The sequence below is a fragment of the Typopeltis vanoorti genome, chromosome 24 (assembly GCF_054136105.1).
Source record: "Typopeltis vanoorti isolate ZY-2024b chromosome 24, IOZ_Tvanoo_1.0, whole genome shotgun sequence".
Taxonomy (NCBI): Eukaryota; Metazoa; Arthropoda; class Arachnida; order Uropygi; family Thelyphonidae; genus Typopeltis; species Typopeltis vanoorti.
In genome coordinates, this window is record NC_143572.1 from 1,303,028 (window position 1) to 1,326,820 (window position 23,793).

Genomic DNA, 23,793 nt, shown 5'->3' on the forward strand with positions numbered 1-23,793 from the left:
GTATGAGCATGATGAATCTGTAACTAAAAGTTGTGGATTCATCATACTTTTCCCCAATGTATTTATGGGATTCCTAAGATACACAAATCTGTTATCCATTATGTCTAATAGTTGATTGCATATGATATCTTCTGGTTATTATTTGGCAAAATATCTTTCAAGACTTCTATGAAATTTTACTGGGAAAACTGTCTCTTATAAAAAAAAAATAATTTTTACTTCAAAGAAAACAATTATAAATCTTCATCTTCAAGGGTCTGAAATGATGGTTCCTTTTGATGTAGCTGCATTGTTTACAAATATACCACTTCAAGAAACTATACAGCTTTTACAAGTAGATTTCTTTATTGACATCGTCAATTTATTCAAGTTTACTATCATTGCTGGCTGTTTTACTTGGCATAATCAATTATTTCGGCAGATATAAGGTTACTGTGATGGGTAGTCTTATATTACCTGCTTTGTCTGACTCTTTTATGAAGCATTTAGAGCAGGGGTAGGGAACCTTTTTAGTATCAAGGGCGAAAATTGCTAATTTAAAAGCTTCTATGGGTGACTAGCAAATTTTAACTCATGTATAGTGTATGCAGTGTGCAATATATATCTCAATAAGTAAATGTGCAACATTCTCATCTGATATGGTATCTTTTAATTATAATTGTGTAGACATATAATTATAACAATCAAGCCAAGGCTGTATTTAATTTATTTAAAAAATTATATTTATTTTATTTTAACTGAGAACTTTATAAAGCAATAATAGCATAATAAATATTTCATCAAAAGTTAATGAAGCTTACCTTTAATCTTAAACTTTTTAGTGAGAAGGCTGAAACCGCTTTTTTCGTGAATGCTTAGAAATATTATCTGCCCTTGATGAGACGGCTGCTCGTAGTTCATTGGCGAGATTTCCGCCAAGCTTAATTTTGAAAAAAATTGCTCGCATTGCTAAGTAGTAGAAAACTGAGAAGCTATGTTCAAGGCATTATTTTTTAAAGAAGGGAATTTCTCAGAATCAGTAGATTTGTAAAAGTCCAATATAGGCAGATTACTATATTTTGATCTCAAAGTGTTATCCCACTGCAAATCAATCAACTCTAATTGCAAGGAATTGGAAGCTTCCTCAGGGCATATATCAAAAGTTGTTTCAAATATTTATAACTCAATTCTTTGATTTTTTTATATCTTCAAATCTCCTTTGAAATTGATTCAAAACACTTTGACACTCATCAACATACTCTCTTGTTGATTTTGGATTGCGTTCTCTTAATTTTGGAAAATGTGTAAAGTGGTTTTTTTTTCACTTGGGTAAGAAATAATTGAAACATCGATTCAAAGCTCTTTATATAAGTCAGAAAGAGGTCATTAGCTGATTGGGGCCTTGTAATTTCAAATTTAGATTATTCAAATGACTAGTCATGTCTACTAAAAATGCTAAATCAGTTTGAAACTTTTCATCCTCCAATTCTTTAATGGGGACACCTTTAATATCCAAGAAAATTTTCACTTCGTCTAAAAGTTCATAAAATCGCTTGAGCATTTGAGCTCTACTTAGCCACCTAACTTCACAATAGTACAATAAGTCCCCATACTCTATGGATACTCATACTCTCTACTTGCTGCATACTTTATGGGAGAGTTAAACTGGAGGAAGTAGGAGAGACAAGAGATCTGGGTTTGATGATTGCCAAGATGGTGAAGGTAATGCAGCGGATTGCTGCAATAATGAGAAGGACACTGACCAGCAAAGATAAAATGGTTATCATTCCGTTGTATAAGACTCTGATCAGATCACACTTAGACTGTTGTTCTCAGATCTGGTCCCCAGGATTTGAAGGGGATAAATTAACTGTGGAAAGGGTACAAAGGCGGATAACAAAGATGGTGTCGGAACTGTACAATGTTAGTTATGAGGATCGGCTGAGGGAGTGTGTGACTGCAAAGTTTGGTGGATAGAAGAAGGAGGGGTGACATGATTGAGACTTTTAAACTGTTGAGAGGTTACAGGGTTGACACTGGGGAGTTCTTTCACTTGGTTGAACAGCAGGAAGGAGTCATGACAAGGGGCCATCTCTGTAAGTTATGAAAGGAAACTGTCAGGAAAGGGGTGAGGAGTGGTTTCTTTGCATGGTGGGTGGTTGAACCATGGAATGCATTGGCTGATGGAGTGGTGAGAGCGAGAACGGTCAATGCATTTAAGGAGTGGTATGATACACTTTGTGTTTCCTAGGAGGGACCTCCCTCGATGAGTCTTGATAGACTTGTGTTTCTTAGAAAGGACCTCCCACGATGAGTCTTTTGACTTCATGGAGGCCTGAATAATAATAATAATAATAATAATAATAATCGGCTTCAAGATCTTGCAAAAATTCTTTGAATTCCCTGTTGTTCAACCCTTTACTTTTTATCAAATTAATGGCCTTTGTTACTACATTCATGACGTTGTTCATCTTGAGTGACTTTGCACATAAATTTTCCATATGAATGAAGCAGTGGCACACAATTAAAGTATTTGGGTTCAATTGACGTTTCTTAAATTCATTCTTAATCAGAGCCACAGCCTTTTTCACGACCTACCATGGATGGAGCACCATCTGTAGTGAGACCACTCAGTTTTTCATACAGTAAATCAAAATCCTTTAATGCTGAATTGACCATTTCAAATTGACCTTTAGTTGTCCCCTTCATTGATATTAAAGCAAGAAATTCTTCTCGTCCATTGAAATCTGTAGTTATTCCCCATATAAATAAAGCCATTTTGCAGTATTTGACAGATCAGTAGTCTCATTCGTTGGCTAATGAGTAAAACACAAATTCTAATGAATCTACTTTCAAAGAAGTTTCGATGTTATCAGCAATATCTTTAATATTGTCAGAAATGGTTCTTCTTGATAGGCTAATATTTTTAAACAAACTCAGTTTTTCTGGACATAAAATCTCAATTGCCGTAAGGAAGTAACTTTCACAAACTCACCTTCATTATGGGTTTTAAGTTTTTTAGCAATTTGTTCACACAATGCATAACTAGCTTGAGTTACAGATAGTCTTTCCTGAATAAGCTTTTTAAAAAGAGATTGGCTTTTGATTATATTTTCTTTCAAAGTTGCTATCTTGTCTAAACGTTCTGATCCTTTTAAATTTTCATATTTCTTATGCTTACTCAAATAATGTCATTCAAGGTTATATTTTTTGTAAACTGCAACATGTTCGTTACAAATAAAACAAATGCACTTGTCATTAATTTCGGTGAAGAAGTATAGTTCTGTCCATTTTTCACAAAACAGAGCACATTCACCACTTATTTTACACTTTTCACTACAATTTGTCATTTAAAATTTGTTGTGGCACTCGCAGTACTGCATGAGAAAAACAAAGTCAAAAGTCAGTATGTTTTGACACACAGGAAAATGTCATTGCTGTAATTGGGAAGCAACCAATCAGAGAAAGTCTGAACGTTGCCCGCGAGAAATGCTCCCAATTTCTTTTTATTTTAATGGCTGCCTCGATTTGATGGTTGCCAGACATATGAAGATTATATTTTATTAATATAGTTATTTTTGATTTTGTATATTTAATTATTTAAATTTAAATAAATTTAATTATAATAAATTTAAATTATTATAAAATTTTATTTACATGTACATACGAGTACATCAGCAAAGGGGCGAATTGAAATAGACTTTCGCCCATGGGCGAAGGGTTCCCCACCCCTTATTTAGAGGATCTGATTTCTAACACCATTTTTCCTTGACTTTGCATTTGGCTATGTTTTGTTGAATGACATCTTTTCAATCTGGTCTCATTCTGAAACAGAACTACTTTAGTTTCTGAATAAAATTAACTCCTTATATACTCACGTTAACTTCACTGGACATAAAATCTCAATATTCACATTCAATAGTGATATTGAATGTGAATCTAACAACAATCTTCCCTTTTTGGATAGTTTAATACATCCTAGCTCTGCTGGTATGAGACACATCCAGCAAGTAAGGGTGGCCAAGAATTAAAAAAAAAAAAATTGGTAGAGAAGAAAAAAATTTTATTATATGCTAAAATACCTACATATATACTTTATTTTTCCACATGGTGGCCATTGATTTCCAGGCATTTTTGGTATTGTGGCACCTGCTTCTTCATACTGCATTAAAAAAGCTGCCACCAGTGAGTTAAACCACTATGTCATGCTGTTCTTCAGTTTCCCATCCTCTTCAAAGCACCGAGATGGGAGCAACTGCTTCGTGTGCATCTGCAGGAAGTAGTCACTAAGTGTGAGGTTTGGGTTGTTGAAAAGTTCCCACCCAAACTTCTGAACATGTTGAATTGCTCATCTGAGTTTCTTAAGCATTTTCACAATATGCATTAATATTAATTGTTGTTCCTCGCTGAAGAAAATCGACAAGCAAGATCCCTATTTGATCCCAGAAGACAGTGGCCTCCTTTTTCTGACCGATGGTGCCTGTTTGAATTTTTTTGCTTTCTGACATGATGAATGGCCACACTGCATTGATTGCTGTTTTGACTCAACATTTGTGTACAAAATATATGTTTCATCACCAGTCATGATATGACAACAAAGTTCATCTCCTTCATTTTCATATTACTCCAAATATTTTTGAGCTGATTCCACTTGTTACTGTTTATGCACATTAGTCAGCATTTTTGGGACCCATCTGGCACAAATTTCTTATACCCCAGCTTTTCTGCCACAATTTATGAATGACTGAGCATGATACTCCCAGGAATTCAAAAGAAAGTTCTGTAATTGTGAAATGATGATTCTCACAAATTTTCTTGTTCACTTTTTCCAACAAATCGTCTATTGCCATACTTGACTTTGCTACACTCTTCATTGTGAACATTGTTGCATCCTTCTTTAAACAAATGGCACCATTGCCTATCCTGACTGTCACTCATTTTGTTAGACTCATAAACCTTACACATTCATTGGTGAATTTTTACAGCACTATTATTCTGCCAACAGAAACTATATTACACCCCAAACCTTCCAACTGACAGGATTTTTTATTACAACACTCAGTAGTGGTCAGTAGATGGCACTGGTGTAGATAATGATGTTAGTGATAGTTTGGTGTAGTTGGTGGATTAAGTGGTGGAGACAGAGAGTTATTGAGTAGGTGCCCTCCCTTGACAAGTCTTTGGAGGTGTCATGAAATAATAAATTATTCGTAGAAGACAACAAATGATAACACAGCAAAAATAAAATGACCAATAGCTAGCTAATGAGTTAATGTATGCCACAATATGCATGACCCCCCCTCCTCCCATATCTTATTTGGCAGTAAATTGTGACTGGACCTTACTTTCTGGATGCACCTTATAATATTGATTTTCTGTTTACAAGCCATCCTTTACAGGCAGATATATCCACACAGCATCATCCTTCACAAAAAAGTATGTATTATCAAAAAGCCTTGTACACCGAACATGCACAATTTGTTCTTCTGAGTCTAGAAAAATTAAATAAAATAAAACTTACTCTATTACATAATGGATACAGTGAGATCTTTATACAGAAAATATATGATAAGTATTATCCCTCTTCCAGATTGCAATCTGATGTTAAAAGGATCAGCATACCCTACCTTAAAAGACCATCTGAACAAATAGCAAGGAACTTTTACAGATATAATCTGTACACCTTCAAACTAACCCAAAGTTATCTTTCTTACCACCTATCAAAGACATATTATTATTATTATTATTATTAAACAAGACCTCATGGAGTCAAAGACTCATCTAGGAGGTCCTTTTATCTCACACACATCTCATTATACCGGGTCTTAAACACATTCAAACTCCTTGCAGACACCACACTCTCAGGCAAGGCATTCCAATCATTCACAACTCTGCACGAAAAAAACCTGCCTCTCACTCCCCTACTCACACCCTCTTTATACAGTTTCCAGGCATGACCTCTGGTTCTCCCCTGATCTCCCACTATTCTCTGTAGAACTTCTCCACCATTGATCCTATAACAACCCCTTACCAACTTGTAGGTCTCTATCATATCTCCCCTCTTCCTTCTCTCCACTAGACTCTGCAAATTACATCTTTTCAATCTTTCCTCATACTCGACATTCCAGAGGTCAGAAACTACCTTAGTCAGTCGCCTTTGGACCCTTTCCAACATCTCTTCATCCTTCTGAAAACCAGGTGACCAAATCTGGGCACAATAGTCCATGTGTGGCCTAATCAAAGCCTTATACAATGGAACAAGAATCTCCCTACTTCTACACGTCAGTGTCCTCCTCATCATTCCCAGAAGTCTTTGTGTTGTCTTCACAATTTTGGCGATGTGTCCCCTAAATTTTAGATCCTTATCCACTATTACTCCCTTTACCTTTATCCTTGTCTGATACTCTGTTCTTGTCATCTTTACTACTTTGGACAGACTGGCTGTTTTGCTATTATTGCTACAAATAGCAAGGAACTTTTGCAGATATAATCTGTACACCTTCAAACTATCCCAAAGTTATCTTTCTTACAACCTATCAAAGACATATTATTACCTTTATCCTTGTCTGATACTCTGTTCTTGTCATCTTTACTACTTTGGACAGACTGGCTGTTTTGCTATTATTGCTATTAATAAAGCATACCTTGCTTTATTAGTCAGAAATTTTGGGAGCCATCTGGCACAAATTTCTTATACCCCAGCTTTTCTGTCACAATGTCATGAATGACTGAGCATGATACGTCCAGGAATTCAAAAGAAAGTTCTGTAATTGTGAAATGATGATTCTCACAAACACAAGACTTGGAGTTCGGTGGAAGTGTACCAAGATGCTACAGTACAGAGAGTTAAAATTTGATTATCTGTTTTTTGAGTCATGTGAAGCCCTATACCACTGTCACAAATTTAATTTAACTGGACAGACTGTATTGTATACTTATTTCTAAGTTTTGGGAAATGATTGCCATGAATTGTTTATAATTTTTATATTTTAGATTATTTATTATTTTTAAATTCACTAATTTAAAAATTAATTAATTTTCCCAACTCTATTAGTGTCCCCTCCCTTCTGGACAGCTGTGACTGAGACATAATATTATACACATGCTGTATGGATTCAAAATTTGAATTTTACCAGTTTTTCTCTTTTCTTCCTGAAAGAAGCTCATTACATATTGAGTGAAATATATAGGGGTAATAAATTTTATTTAGTTTTCTCTTACATGTGTGAAGCCATTATTCAAAAAATTCAAATGTATATCCTCTTAAAGTGCATTCCTTGCATATAATCTGTTATGCTGCCCTTGCAAGAAGGTCTGGTCCTCACTCTCTAAGTTCATCTTTTTTTCTTTTTTTTTTTTTTTTGCAAAGATGAGTTATTAGTTAGTTTTGACGTTTCTGTCCTTTTCACAAATGTCCCAATCAGTAACACAATTCTTCTCTTGCAGAACAAATTTCCACTCAATATTATGGCTCTCTCACCCAAGTACTACTACGTTCTGGTTACTTCGTGTGGCAAAATAATTTTAACTACAAAAAAGAAAGCATGGCCATGAGTTCACCACTATCCCTCTCCAATTTCTAACTTTTATATGGAAGGTTTTAAGCAATGTGCTATAGATTCCTTTACTTTAAAACCTACAGTATGGCTTAGATACGTTGAAGTTTTCATTATCTGGCCACACATCTGCCAAACTGAATACACTGGTTGCACGTTTTCCCTCAGGCAGTCTATTCATCACTGTCTACCACAAGCCTACACGTACTGGCCAATATATACATTCTAACACTTATCACTACCTTTCACAAAAATTGAAGTCATTAACACCCTCGAAAATAGAACTATAACAATTTGCCCTAATGAACAAGCTCTTAAACAAGAATTACAAATTATTAATAATACATTTATAAATAATGGCTATAGCAAAAATACCATCAATAAAGTTCTTGATAAAACTTCATCAAGAAATACAAATAATATAGATTACAGTAAAACCATTTCTATGCCATACATTAAAGGGTTATCAGATAAAATAAATTGAATTCTTCACTATTATAATATTAATGCTATATTTAACCACCTATAAAATTAAAAAAACATATTCAACTCCTCTAAGGATCCTCTCCCCCATAGGCCCACCCTGGAGTATACTATATCCATTGCACCTGTAACTTACCTTATATTTTTGAAATTGGATGTAAAATTCCTATCCATATGATAATCGCCGGTAGAGGGATTCGTGGTCTGTAGTGTTTGTTGAGAGCTCCTGATAAGATAAGTGTTAAGTTATCATTGACAATTTTGCTTGAATGTTACGTAGTTTTGTTCGCTTTGCGTATCTTAGTGTGTCTGTTTGTGTGTTTTTGGTGTTTCAATTATTAATTTGATAAAATACGATAGAAGCGTGCACATGGCTCCCGTAAAAAGGAAAATGGCAGCTAGTAATAATGGTTCGCCATCTTTGTTAACACGTTGACTGCCGTAATGTTAAAAAATTTTTTGATCCCCAGGCCAACTTCTTTTTGTTTTACAATTTGCTTAAAGTAACATAAAATAATCATATTTTATGATTTTTTATTTATTTCATGCAGCTAAATAGATTTTTTAAGTGCGAATCACGTGTGCACCGCGCGGCCTGAGAAGAATTTTTTTACTGCTGGGCCGAGCGGTGCACACGTGATTCGCACTTCACACAAGGTCAAACTTGGATATATATGACGCTTACGAACAGTTATATGTGTTGAGTGTTTTGTCCGGTGGAATAAATTTGTTATAGTGATAAATATTGTTATAAATTGCCCTAATATGGGAGACTACGAAAAAGAGCAACGTCATTTAGAAGCCTTGATAAATGAAGTTCTATCTGATGACGAACCATATGAATATTCTACGGAAAGTTACTACGGAAGTGATCTTAGTTCTGTGTCTTCAGATTCTGATTCTCTCATTGCTAGGAAGAGAATAAAAGTATCTACAACTGGTAATACCGAAGTTTTCGCTCCTAGTACATCTCAGTTTACTGCTGCTCATTCTGTAGACCAAACAATTGATGATGTTATAAGAAATTCCTCAGATGAAATACTTGGAAATGTGAATTCAACCGACCTACAATGGAATGAAATTACAGGTGATAAACTAAAACATTTTCAGTTTGTGGATAATAATTTTGGAATAAAACAAAATGTTATTGAAGAAATGCATGATAAACAGCCTGTAGACTTCTTTTTTATGTTTGTTGATGAAGGACTGCTGGACCTAATGGTGCAAGAAACTAACAGATACGCTCTTCAAAAACTCAGTAAGAGAAGTTTACCAAAAGCAAGGATAAGAAAGTGGAAAAACACAAATCCCAATGAAATGAAGATATTTTTGGGTCTGCAAATTTGGTTCGGTTTAGTGCAGATGCCAAAATTAGAGTGTTATTGGTCGAATAACATCCTCTATTCTACAGAAATCAAACAAGTTATGTCAAGGAATCGGTTCGATCTTCTTCTCAGTAACTGGCACTTCACAGACAACGAGGGTGGAAATACTTCTGAAAGACTTTATAAAATTACACCTCTCATAAATCATATAAGAAAAAATTTCCAGAAAATAATGACGCCTTCGAGTAATATTTGCGTTGATGAAACTTTAGTTCCTTTCCGAGGTCGTATTGCCTTTCGACAGTACATCAAGAATAAACGACACAAATTTGGCATAAAACTATTCAAATTGTGTATTGAAGATGGATATACATATGATTTCAAGATATACTGCGGCGCAGAAAAGACCAATGCTACTAATAGTGTTCCAACTTCAATTGTTATGGGACTTTGTGAGAATCTTCTTGACCATGGGCGCACAATATTTGTAGATAATTATTATACCAGTATTGAATTAGCTCACAAACTTTTGAATAGACAAACACACCTTGTAGGCACTTTGAGAAAAAATCGAAAGGGAATTCCACAGGATGTTACCCAGAAGAAATTGAAAAAGGGTGAAATAATTGGTAAAGAAAGTGACACAGGGGTGGTGGTAATAAAATGGTGCGATAAACGTGAAGTGCTTATGTTATCAACAAAACACACAAACAAAATGAAATCCCTTACAGCAAGAAATGGTAATGAAGTGCAAAAGCCGGAAGCTATTATGGACTATAACAAAAGCAAAAGTTTTATTGATCTATCTGATCAGATAAAAGCCTATGCTTCTTGTCTTCGAAGAAGTGTGAAATGGTATCGAAAACTCGCAGTTGAAATTCTTTTAGGTTCTGCTGTGGTGAACGCTTTTATAGTATATAAGCGAGTTACTGATAAAAACATTAGCATCACAGAATTTAGAGAAAAAATCGCAAAAGAGTTATTAGGAATTACACCAAAGGAAAATAATGTCGCTTCGACTTCAGACAAGGAAAAACATATTTTAGAAGAGGTTGGTACCAGTAATAGGAGAAGATGTACATCTTGCTACAAAAAGTTAACCGAAGAACATAATAGAAAATATGCAACATCTAAGGTGACACAAACACGGTGGAAATGTGTTCAGTGCAAAAAATTTTACTGTGTTCGTTGTTTTACTATTGTGCATAACTGTAGTTTGTAATTGTTAATAATAATTTCACCTAATTATTTTTTTCATATCAATTTGTCTATTATTTGACATTTTTTTGTTTATTAGTTTTTCAATTGTTTAGAAGAAAAATTTATGATTTGTAACATTTCTAATGACATATATTATAAATAAATATTTAGCACCATTGTTATTGTTTTATTCAACATTAGAAATTGGCCTAAATCAGGTAAAAATAAAACCCCTATAATAGGTCGTGTAGTTGAAATTCTACTGTGCTAACCATATAAACCTGTTTACCAGGCCCCACATTTCCATTACCCATAAGCATTTCATTTAGATACGAATCACGGGTGAACTACACGGCCTGAAAGAAAAATCTTTATGCGAATCAAATATGATTCACGCAACGCATTGAACAAATGTAGTGTGAATCGTATTTGATTCATACGGCGGTCAACGTGTTAAATAACTTTAATATAAAGGAGTTTATTCAGTGTACTATTTGCGAAATGTATGCTTTGCAGAGAGCGGTTGGAGTATGGTTAGATGATGATAATGGAGCGAATGTGTAGAAAATGTAAGGAAAATGAAGATGTATTTCAGGTCGTGAGTGTGATAGTTTTGTCAAATTTCAGAATGAAGATAATCGCGATATGATAAGAAATTGCAAAGTTGTACCAGAGAATTGTGAGGGCGTGAATGTGGAAAGTGCGAATGATGGTAGTAATACAGAGAAAATTAATGGTTTAACAGTTAATAAAAAAGATGAGATAGATGCAATGAGTGAGATCGCGTTGTTGAACGGAGCAATACATAGAGCAAAACGGCAGCTAGAGCGTATGCGCAAATGTCTACCGAGTGTACCAGCCAATAATAAAAAGTATGATAGGAAAAATAAGAAAATAGGAAAAGTACATTCACAAACATAAACAAAATGAATGAGCAAGTGCTATATGGAGATTCGCTAGTACGTGGTGTGTTAGTAGAGAATTTGACAAAATCATACCAACCTGGTGCGACCATCAAGGACGTAAGTGAATCTATTAAAGAGCAAAAGGAAAGGGTGAAAGAAATGATAGTTGTGGCAGGTATAAATGATTTGAAAGGAGATAAAATGGAAATGATAAAGGACCTGAATGAATTGTTTGAGGTAGCAAAAGAAAAGAGTGAGAGAGTTAGGATGATTAGTCTTTTGCGTGGTACGACAGTGAAGTGTTCAGAAGGAGGGCCATAAGTGCAAATGACTTTATGCGTGGGTTATGCATGACGAGTGGTGTCGAATTTGTGGACGTGTGGAGTGAGTTCGATGGGCGAAAGGATCTATATAAGATGGATGGTTTGCATTTGAATGGATTCGGTGTAAGGAGACTTGAAAAAATGTTGTTGAATGAAGTGGATGTGCAGAATCAAGGAAACTAGATTTATTAAAAGGGGGGGTAGATATGCAGACCTCAGGGAGGGAGTTGAGTCTATGAATGAGTATAATATGTCCGAGCGAATAAGGACAACAAATCAGAATGGGATAGCTTGTATAAGGCATCAAGGTAGGGATGGGGCTAATGGGGGTCGGCAATTCATGTATACTAATGCTAGGATTATTAGGAACATCAAGGAAGAATTTTTGTCCTTGGTTGGCACTTTCAGACCACAGGTTATTGGCATTAGTGAAACATGGCTGACTGTAGATGATATAGCTAGTGGGATTGCAAAAAAAGAAACAACTCCTCACTAGCTTATATGTCTTAGTCATATACCCCACCCTCTCTTCCTTCTATTCATAAGGCTTTGCAACGTAAACTGATTCAGTGTGTCTACATTCACAACACACTCAGACAATGCATTCCACTCACCAACTACTCTCCATGAAAAGAACTCACTCCTCTGCTCACACATTTCTTTTACAGTTTCCAGTGATAGCCTCTTGTTCTATTCCATCCCCTCTTCCATTCTATGAAGGAGGAAATTGAATATCTTAAGAAGAGATTAACTGATATAAACAAGGAGGAAGTTAATAGTGGAAGCAGCTATCCAAAAGATGATAGAGTGGCTTTATATGGAGATTCAATCATTAAAGGTGTGATAAATAATAGAGTACATAGACATATTTTTCAGGTGGTACAATGAAACAAATATCTGATGCTTTGCATGGAAGGAAGGAAGGAACATGTATCAGAATTAGTGGTAATTGTGGGCACAAACAATTTATATACAGAGGCAAAGTATATAGAAAGAGATTTAAGAAGTTGTTGCAAGAGGTAAAGAATAATAATATCATTGGGAAAGTGATTAGTTTGTTGCCCAGATATGATAATAGTAAACTGAGAAGGAGAGTAGAGTAGTGATAGTGAATGCACAAAGTTGCTGAATTGTGTCAGGCAAAAGGTGTTTAATTTTTGAATGTATGTAGTGAATTTGAAGGGAATTAAATGGTTAAAAGCTGATGGATTACATTTGAGTGGGTTTGGTGTTAAACATTTGGAGTCACTATTGTTTGCTAAGAGTACATATGATCATATGGATGAAATTAGCATGGCTAAGGGTCAGAGTGAGGTTGAGAAGCATGTTGTGGGAGGAGGGAAGAAGATGGATACAAAGGAGAGGAAGTGATTATGGTAGATCAGAGTGATGCATTGCAAAAAAGGTGGGACTGGTAGTGAAATGAATGAAAATCAGATTCAGGATCAGGCAAATGGACATGGTGTATAGCATAGAGAGTACAGTGTGACGTCCCAAAAGTCATGCCTATATCATCACTCTGCACAGCTTCACCAGTTCATGATTCTTCCAACCTTTTTCTTTCCATCACTCTACCTCAATATTTCCCTTGATATAACTGATTCCACCCTGAGGATATCTCACTTATGCTCTCTATCTCTTTCTCAACTTGCTATCCACTCTACCTCACCTTTCCTCTGATTAGTCTTGTTTCTGTATTCCTTGCTCTTATCTAACCCCTCATATTTAACTGCTGGTTATTTATCTAACTCTTAGCACACTCACAGTACTAAATGTACAATAGGCTTAAGTGAATGGAATTCACATAAAAGATGAGCTTCATATCAATAAAACTGTTGGCTGGATTTAATATCAGCAGTGTATTTAGGAAATGAGTAAAAGAACTAGCATTGTTCTCGACTTGATAATCCATTGAGGGTCTTGCAATAGGAAGAGTTCTGAAGTTGAATGAGGAAAAACTCATGCTACTAAGAAGGGAAGGGAAAGATCATGGCTCAAAGGAGATCAAGAACTGTGGTGTCTAACTACTGACTGTTTTTGTATCAACGGTACTAGCTAATGTTGTTGGAGAAGTTGGATGCTTTAAAAATACAAGACTGAATTGATGAAAATAGGAATCCCTACAGATGTTGAACTGTAGTAGTCCTGTTTGTTCAGATAGCACTAAAGATGTTTGGACTTGTTAACAGCATATCAGGAATCAGGAGAGATCAGGAAATGACTTGGGTACATATCAAGGAAACACGCGAACTGGAATTAAATGAAATCGATGCTACTTGGGAATAAGGTAAGATGAAGATGGCAGTAGCAAAGGTTTACCACCTACAAAAGGTAGTTAAACCTATCATACATCGGTACCATGTGTGGGATAAAGGTCTGATAATCTGGATATCCTGTTCTGGAGAACAAACATAGCTTCTCACAACGACATTCGCAAACATTCATGCCATGGAAGAATTTGAATCCATAGCCTGTTGTTTGAGGGTGGTATGCTTTGCCAACTAGGCTGGTGGCCTAAATTGAGAAGAATAAATAGGACTGGAATAAAATGGATGACTTTGAAAATGCATTTTGTGGATGAAATCTTACCATTTTTATAGAAATCTGTTTAGTGGGAATTAGGTTTCCCTTTGACTTTGTTGCATTCTTAATATCTGTGCATCTGGAAAAATCCCTAAATAGTGGAAAGAGGTTAAAATAGTGCCACTCCAGAGAAATATCAAGAAGGAAGCATCAGGTTATTGTTTTGTAGCATTTATACATTGTTAATTTAAGGTATTGGAAAAGTTATTTAGGACTGAGATAAGAGAGAGAGATGAATGATGATAGGACACTACAGAGGCCAGAATGGGTTTGTTGGAAGGGGGGGGGGGACTTTTAATAAGGTGGCAGTAATTCACAAAAGAAAAGTACTTTACTTAATCCTCCTCTTTTATCTTTTATGGTGTCGAGGTTTTATTCTTGACTGCAACCGTAACTTGAGGATAAGGTGGTTAGCCCTATGCCTCCCGGTGTGTCCTTTGTCTGTAGAAGTGTGTGTTCATGGGTCCGGTTTGCTTGTTCTTGGGGACAAAAAGCCCAAGTTTCCTGGTGAAAAAAACCCTGCCTTGGTGTGAGACCAGTTAACTTACCTTTCATTGAAAGAGACCAGATAAAGGTTCCTCACGTCACTGATGGGAATCGAACCCAGGTCTTTCCAACCAAAGGACTTCATCTATAATGACTGAACTATGGAGGCTCCTAAAGAAAGGTATACAATAATACTTCTAGATTTCACAATGACTTTTAACAGATTGCTGCATTGCAAATTGGCGTTTAAATTGAAATAGATAAATTTGAATAATGACTGGCTTTCTTTCTAGCCCTGTGGTTCATCATAGTCCACATTTCATTCCACATATCAGCAATATTGAGAAATGGTTTGTGAGGATTGTATGTGGATGATGCATACTTGAAAGAGTTATGTAAATGATGCTGATGTAAAGATCTTTCAAGGAGAAATAGACAAGTTGTTCTGATGAGTGGGAATTTAGTTTAATGTTTCTAAATGCAAAATCTTTAGGATTCAGTAAACAAAGAATGCAAGCAATCTTGGAATGATAAAAGAAATAGAGAAAACGGCAGATAATTGCTTCAATGGTACAAATGATATTGAAAAGCAGAGATAGGGAAATGGTCCCAGTGTTTAAGGCTTTGTTTGGCCTATGCTTGGAGATGGATGTGTAAATGTCATTGCCTTGATTCTAGAAATATGAGCAACCATGGAGATATTAACTTGATATTATATTATTTGATATTACCTTTGTGACTTGCAACACAGGCAACAAAGGTAATGTCAAATAAGACAAATTGAGAAAATGTAATCTATAGAGTTTGGTCAGTGGAATGAAAAAAAGGGACGATATGATTGAGGCAAATAATGAATACCAGATGGATTCTGATGAGATCTTCTAAAGAACTGAAAAAGAGTTTGGAATAAAAACCATAGGCTGTTCCTCAAGATTTTATAAGGTTATAGAAAGACAAGGAGTGAGTGGTGTTTTTTTTAACAGGAGGATGGTGGGTTAGCTAACTTAATTCTAGGTAACTCAGCAGAAAATCAAGACCTAGACTGATTGTTGCAGTTGGTAGCAGAGTTTTGAAAGAGTGTGATATGTAACAGTATTGCATATCTGACAAATAACAAATCTGGGGGGGGGGGGGGATTGTTATTCAAAAATGATAGATCAGTGGAATGACTTTCCACAGAATTCAGTAAATGAATTTTTTTATTATTATTATTACGGGTATCTCCATGGAGTCAGTAGACTCATCAGGGGAGACCCAAACTATCAAGACAATATCTATCATATCTCTTCTTGAATTCATTTACAGACAAAGAACTCACAACTGAATCAGGCAATGCATTCCACTCATTCACCATCCTCCAGGCGAAAAACCTCGTTCTCATACCCTTGTTAACCACACTTTTCCTTAATTTCCAGGGATGACCTCTTGTTCTTCCATCACTATCACACAACTGAAACATTTCCCCTGCATCAATCTTATAAAAATCTTTTAGTGATTTAAATGTTTCTATCATATCCCCTCTTCTCTGCCTATCAACCAAACTCTGCAATCCACAAGCTCTCAATCTATCAATGTAGGCATTTTTTACATCACTTACCAACTTAGTCACTCTTCTCTGAACCCTCTCCACAACCTCCTCATCTCCAAGGAACCCAGGTGACCAGACCTAAGCACAGTAATCAAAATGTGGAAGTATCAACATTTTATAAAGGGAATAATAACCTCTTTATCTCTGGATGTTAGTGTGTTCCTCAATAACCAAGTAATCCTATGTGCAATCTTGACCACCTTAGCAATGTGTCCTCTGAACTTCATCTCCCTATCCACCAACCCCCCCCCCCCAAGTCTGTAGCCTCATCAATCTCTTGGAGTACCGTTCCATCAATGTAGTACACAGCTGGTAATCTTTTAATCCCAAAATGCATAACTTTACACTTTTCGACATTGAACTGGCATCCATTAGCTTTTGCCTATTTTGCCAGCTTATTTAAATCATCCTGCAAACTCTCAACATCAGCTTGATTTTTTATTGCACTACCCAACTTTGTATCATCAGCAAACAACTGAATATCTCCCTTTAAGCCATTTCCTATATCATTTATATATTAATTAAACAAAAATTTAAGGTGGAAGAATGTAGATATTGTGTTGGTTAGGTGTGGGTCTCATTCAGTGGGTTGAATTCCTGGTGTTATAGTTATAATAATATTTTTTTATATGTATATAATCTTTTAAAAAAAATCCTTAGCTTGCACACAGTTTTATGTGTTCCACCTACAAAAGATTTACAACCTATTGTGAATGGGAGACACAAACACGCACGCACGTGTGTGTGTGTGTGTGTATAGAAATATTATTGTGGAAAGTGTTGTTTTTTTTTTTTTCCACTTGATTAGAAATATCGGATACTAAGGCAATTAATATGAAGTCATTAGCCTTTGTGTACAAGTAGCCTAGTTGTGAAGACACTTCATGCTCAAACTGTTTGCTGACACTTGAATAAAATATTAAAAAAGAATATAATTACTTGGAAAACTTAATTTACTTGAAAGTTCTATAGATTTGACTATAAAATTATTTCAATCCAAAAATTGTTTTGGGTGCTGTAATTGCTGTTAGTGTGACAATCATTTTCCTTTTCAGGTAAATCTTCCTTGATAATCGCCCTTATGAGATTAGCAGAATTAGATACTGGATCAATTATGATAGATGGTATTAATATTTGTAATGTTGGCCTTCAGGATTTAAGGTCTGCCATAGCCATCATACCACAGGATCCTGTATTATTTGAAGGAACTGTGAGGTGAGGTTCGTGTTGTACTAAAGTAATTTTAAGTATTAAAATTATTTTATTATAAGAGAATGTTAAAGTGATTAGTTATCTTGTGTTAACACTTTCAATGTAGACACGTATGTGGTACCTTTGATTATCTTCTGTAGGTATCAGCGCATATTTATCTAGTAGGTATGATGAACTTATTTTTGTATATAACATATATATAACCATAGAAAATAAAAATTATTTAATTAAAATATTTATTAAAATTTATACATAAATATTTGAATCAAAAAAAGTATAGATATCATGGGTACATTGGTAAATTAAAGAAATTCCCAGCTGACAGAAAACATATCAGGGTGGTCTGAAAAGTTCTCAGCCTCGACCATAAATGGCAACACTATCGGCAAGATTTTTTTTTTCCTGAGTTGGCACATCTATCATAAGCATCCATGTGAAATTGCAAGTCATTCTATCAAGTAGTTTGTTTTATACAGCTGTCTGAATCAAAAGTGTTGTCTGTATCCCTTGAAATGGATAAAATTGAGTATCGTGCGGTTATAAAATTCTTTGTAAAAGAAGATTTAACACCAAAAGAAATTTATTCAAAATTCATAAAAGTTTATGGGCACTCCTCTCCTTTGTTTTTGACAATTAAAAAATGAGCTGCTAAGTTTAAATGTGGCCATACCAGTCTTGAAGATTATCCATATGAAGGACGTCCAAAAAGTGTAACAATACCAGAAATCATCGATCAAGTGCACGATATGATATTGGATGACTGACAAGTCAAAGTACGTGAAATTGCTGAGCTTATAGACATTTCAAAAGAACGTGTAGGATATATTTTGCATAAAGAATTGCAAATGAAAAAGCTTTGCGCAAGATGGGTTCTGCGCTTGCTCACAGCAGATCAAAAAACGCACTTGCATCAAAATCTCTGAACAGTGCTTGGAGGGTTTTAACAAGAATAAAACTGATTTTGTGCATTGATTTATTATTCTGGATGAGACTTGGATCATTACACACCGAATCCAAACAACAGTCAAAACAGTGGACAGAAGCTGGTTGTTCAGCGCCAAAGAAGATAAAATCGGTTCCATCAGCAGGAAAGGTCATGGCATCGATGTTTTGGGATGCTAAAGGCATTTTGTTTATTAATTATCTTGAAAAGGGTAAAACAATAACTGGGGAATATTATTCCGATCTTTTAACCAGACCAGACGAAAAAATTTGTGAGTAAAGACCTGGTTTGCAGAAGAAAAAAATCATTTTTCATTGCAATGCACTGAACAGTGCATCTACTCACAAAGGTGTTTTGGCAATGGGAAAATTAAGGGATCTGCACTATGAATTGTTGGAACATCCACCCTGTTCCCCAGATTTGGCTCCCTCTGACTTCTATCTCTTCCGAAAACTAAACTCTTCCTTGCTGGTCCACATTTTTCTTTGAATCAAGAAGTGATTGCAGCTGTAGAGGGGTGTTTTGCAGATCTTACTGAGAACCACTACAGGGATGGGATAATGGCACTGGAGCATTGCTAGAATAAATGTAGTAGTCTTAAGGGAGATTATGTTGAAAAATAAAAATAATTTTGAAATTATAAATTTGTTTTTTCATTGTGAGGCCGGGAACTTTTCAGACCATCCTCATATTATATTTCAACATGAAATTTCTAATATGTGTGTGATACTGATTTGTAAAAAAAAGTCTGCCAAATAATTTTTTACATTAAATTTGTAATTGCCTTAGGGTTGGTAAATGGAAATGAACAAATATGAGATTTGTCTGGGAAATTCCTGAACTTTTGAATTATTACACCAACAAGTGCTACTAGCTGCATGTTTCACATGCATCGATCTAGCAGCAACATTGGGGAAATAATCTAGCGAAAACTGTGATGTTTAATTTTTCTTAGTTATGTACTATGTCTGTTTGTGTCAACACGTGTTTAGTGCATCTGGCTATTTTTTTTTTTTTTTTGTGTTTAAAATGAGTCATTTTCATGATCAATGAATTTGTGTTAAGTTTTATGTCAAATTGGGAAAATCTTTCACAGAGACATTTGAAATGTTAAAAACAGAATTTGGGAAAGAAGCTTTATAGACTCAAACATATGAGTGGTGGAAACATTTCAAAGATGGCTAAATTTCAGTTGATGATAATTCCTGTTCAGAACAACCATCAGCATCAAAAATTTACAAAAATGTTGCGGAAGTTTGTGAAGAGTCATCTGTTCATGTGTTGAGGGCTGTGCAGAATTCATGTTGGAGGTTTAATGGAATAATTATAAGCACTGAGAAAGGATTAAAAATAATTTTAATACTTCCAATATTTCGTCTCTGTCACAGAGACATCTTCAGGGATTACAAAAAAACTTTTTGTAACAACACACTCAAAAAAGCAATAGAGTAGTGAGTGAAACTAAAGTCCTATCTACTTCGTGCACCCTCTATGGGCATTTGCAGGTGGCCTAGGATGTAAAGAGGCATCTCTAATAATTAATGTTTCCCAAATTTTGGGAAGTTTAATGCAACCGTATTTGTTTAAATTAGGTTGATTCCTGAGTGTCGATGCGGACTCAGAAAACAGAGTTTCTCTTTTGAATTTACTATGGTGGAGCATGGTTGTTTTTTTTCCAGGAGATCCTTTGAGTAGTATCCAAAACATGGTCTGCAAGGCCAGATTGGCCATTATTATGATTGCAGATGTAAGATCTGTGTACTTCTAACCAGAAGGATAATCTGTGATCATGCCACTTGAACACGATCCCACAAAAACTCAAGTTAAAAAATTTTAAAAAATTCTTAAAAAAGTGTCTTCCTGGCCTCATGATGTCTCTGTGACAGAGACAAAATATTGAAAGTATTAAAATTATTTTTAGTCATCTGTTCTAACTACTGTTTAACTGTTCGTGAGGTAGCTGAAAAAGTAAACATTTCAGAAACTGTCATGAGATTCTTATGCAAAATTTAGGCATATTGCATTGCAACTGGAATTTGTGCCTCACCTTTTGACTTATGATCAAAAATAAATTTGAGTTGATGTGAGCCAAGAACTTTACAATCTGGCTCATGAGGATGAAAACTTTTCAAAAAACATCATTTACCAGGGATGAGACATAGATTTATGGTAACGAAGTTAAAACAAAAGCTCAATCATCATAATGGGTATCCAAGGGTCACCATGACCCAAAAAAGTGAGACAAGTGCAGTCAAACGTCAAAGTGATGATGATGATAATTTTTTTTTTTGATTCTGCATTGATCAACATGAATTTCCTCCACAAGTTAAGACAGTGAACAAGGAGTATTATCTTGAGGTAATGTAACATCTTTGTGAGGCTCTTAGATAAAAAAAAAAAAAGGCCTGATGCTTGGAAGGGAAACTGATGGAAGCTTCATCATGATAATGTGCCGACACACACACATCATTACTAATCTGTCAATTTTTGGCAAAACACAAAACAATGGTCATTCCACAGACCTCGCACCAGCAGACTTTTTTTTTTATTCCCCAAATTGAAATTAACATTGAAAGACCAGCATTTTGAGTCTAATGACTTGATGAAGAAAAAATTACTAGCAGAACTGTGCAGTATCCCAAAAGAAGCATTCCAAAAATGTTTCAAAGGCAGCAGTGCATACAGTGTGGAGGAGAGTACTCTGAAGGTGACGAGGCCAAATAGTTTCTAAGTTAGACAGCAAAATGTTTAATTAAAAAAAAAGTTCAGGAATTTCCTGGACAAACCTCGTATAATCTATCAGATCCAGAACAGTAATGCTTCATGATGTTTCTTTTATAAGTTTATATATATCATCATCATCATTATCAGCAATTGTCGATCCACTGCTGCCATTCCAAGATTACTCCAAAATTGTCTGTCCATGGCTCTCCCTTCCCATGTCACTCCTGCAAATCTGATGATATCATCAATCCACCGTGATTTAGGTCGCCGTCGTGGTAGTTTTTCCTCTCGTGGAATCCAGTCTAGTACTTCTTTTGTCCATCGTTGATCTTGTCTTAGAGCAACATGCCCAGCCCATTGCTGCTTCAAATGTTTCAATCTTCCTATGATGTTAGCGACTTTGGTTTGGTTTCTTATATATATATATATATACACACACACACATAATACATAGCATAAAGATGTGTGCAGAATTACATGAAGAGAAGACAAGAAAAAAGTTTTATTGAATATATTATCATATATCATTGAATTAATATCAATACTTTTCCAACTGAAAAAAGAAGACCAGGAAGACCAAGAATTACCTGGCTGAAATCAGTAAAGAACATCTCGGGATGCAGAACATATAAGGAACTTTTTCAACCAACAAGGAATAGAGAAGACTGGAAGATCCTGCTCAAGAGAAGACTCAACCCGTCTTAGACGGAAGAGAAGAAGAAGAAGAAGAGATATCATTGAATATATTATCATTAGTGGTATGACCATTACATCTGGTTGGATGGAAATGTCCAACCCACCAAGCTGCATGGAAGGCAACGAAGAACCACCATGCATACTTTTTCTCTTTCTCCAAGTAATAATGAACAAGTCAATATGGAAGAATGAATTATGCACAGAAACAGATGGGACCCCTGGGTCTGATCTTGTGCAGTATGCTACCAGGAAGTGGGTTTGTAGGTCTTTGTTGGAGTCCCAGGAGGATAAGATCTCAAATGATACTGCAGGATCAAAGCCTCCTGGAAGTTCTCGAGTTAATGTAAGGATGTAACATAAGAAAATGAACCTCAAAGAAAATACAAATATGGGCACCTAGAATGTTAATTCAATGTATCAAGCAGGGAAGATGGTCAGTGTGATCAGAGAAATGAAAAGAATGAAGATATCAATTCTTGGACTCTCAGAGGTTAGTTGGAAAGGGAAATGAGATATAAGAATAGATGATGGATTTAGATTTATTTACTCAGGAGGAGAAGAACATGAAGAACATCAAAGGGGTGTTGGAATAATGTTGGATAAAAGGATAGCCGATATGGTGGAGGGATATTGGCAGAGATCTGAAAGAGTGATTGCTTTGAAAATAAAGGCCAAACCTAGAAATATCCTCATAACTCAAGTATACTTACCAACAACAGATCATACAGATGAAGAAGTTGAAGAGATCTAGCAACAAATAGAGGAATGTTTACATTTGAAAAATAACAGAGATATACTGATAGTAATGGGAGATATGAATGCAAAGATAGGGAAAGGAAGAGAGGATGATCTGGTGGGCCCTTGGGGCTTGGGAGAAAGAAATGAAAGGGGAGACAGACTGGCAGAGTTTTGCAGAAAACACGAATTGATAGTGACTAACACCTGGTTTCAACAACATGAGAGAAGACTGTATACTTGGAGAACACCTGGACAGAGAGGTGAAGAAATCAGATGAATTATATATTAATTAACTCAAGATATAGAAATGTAATAAAAAATACAAAAACATATCCTGGAGCAGACTGCAATAGTTGACCATAACCTGCTCACAATTAAAGTAAAAATTAGATTGAAACGAATAAATAAAGAAAATGCAACTAGAAAAATAAGAATTGATGAACTAAACAGATATCAGAGAGAAAGATCAAGCTGAACTAGAAAATAAGATCAGCAGTATTGATACTGATAGACCCCTAGAAGTAATCTGGACTGATCTGAGAGAGAGAGAATCAAGGAATGTGCTGAAGGTCTTCTGGGTGAAAGAGAGGAGAGGAAGGAAGACCTGGATTATTGAGGAGGTGATAGAAAAAATGGACCAAAGAAGAAAATGGAAGAATAAGAACAGCAATGAAGCCCAAGTCAGGTATAAAGAGATCAACAAACAAGTAAAAATTCTAAAAAGGCAAAGGAAGATTGGCTCAATCAGGTCTGCAAGGAAATAGAGGAAAATGATACAGCAAAGGATATAAGAAAGGTCTATGAGGGCTTGAGCTTCATTTCAGAGAAGAAGAGAAGAATAAAAAGCAGTGCTTTGAAGTACAGGGTGTTCGGGATAAATTTGACATATTTATAATTAATTATATTTTTCCGTAAGTTACATGTATTAACACACACTTCTCTTCATTTAAAAGTTTGGACCCTTCTTCATTCATATATAGGATGTCAGAAAGGATGGATAGCTGGAACCCACCTGAATCATGGAAGAGAATAACTTGTATCATGATGATTCG

The 23,793-nt window shown here is 35.4% G+C and overlaps 1 protein-coding gene across 1 annotated transcript in view; it reads left to right on the forward strand.

Annotated features, from left to right (window-relative positions):
• The window catches only part of LOC150092881 (ATP-binding cassette sub-family C member 5-like), a 708,254-nt gene that overhangs the window by 581,404 nt on the left and 103,057 nt on the right, over nucleotides 1-23,793 (forward strand). Inside the window, exon 24 of the mRNA XM_090414097.1 lies at nucleotides 17,484-17,643. Within this exon, the coding sequence (XP_090270223.1) occupies nucleotides 17,484-17,643 (160 nt within the window). The remainder of the gene's footprint in view (nucleotides 1-17,483; nucleotides 17,644-23,793) is intronic.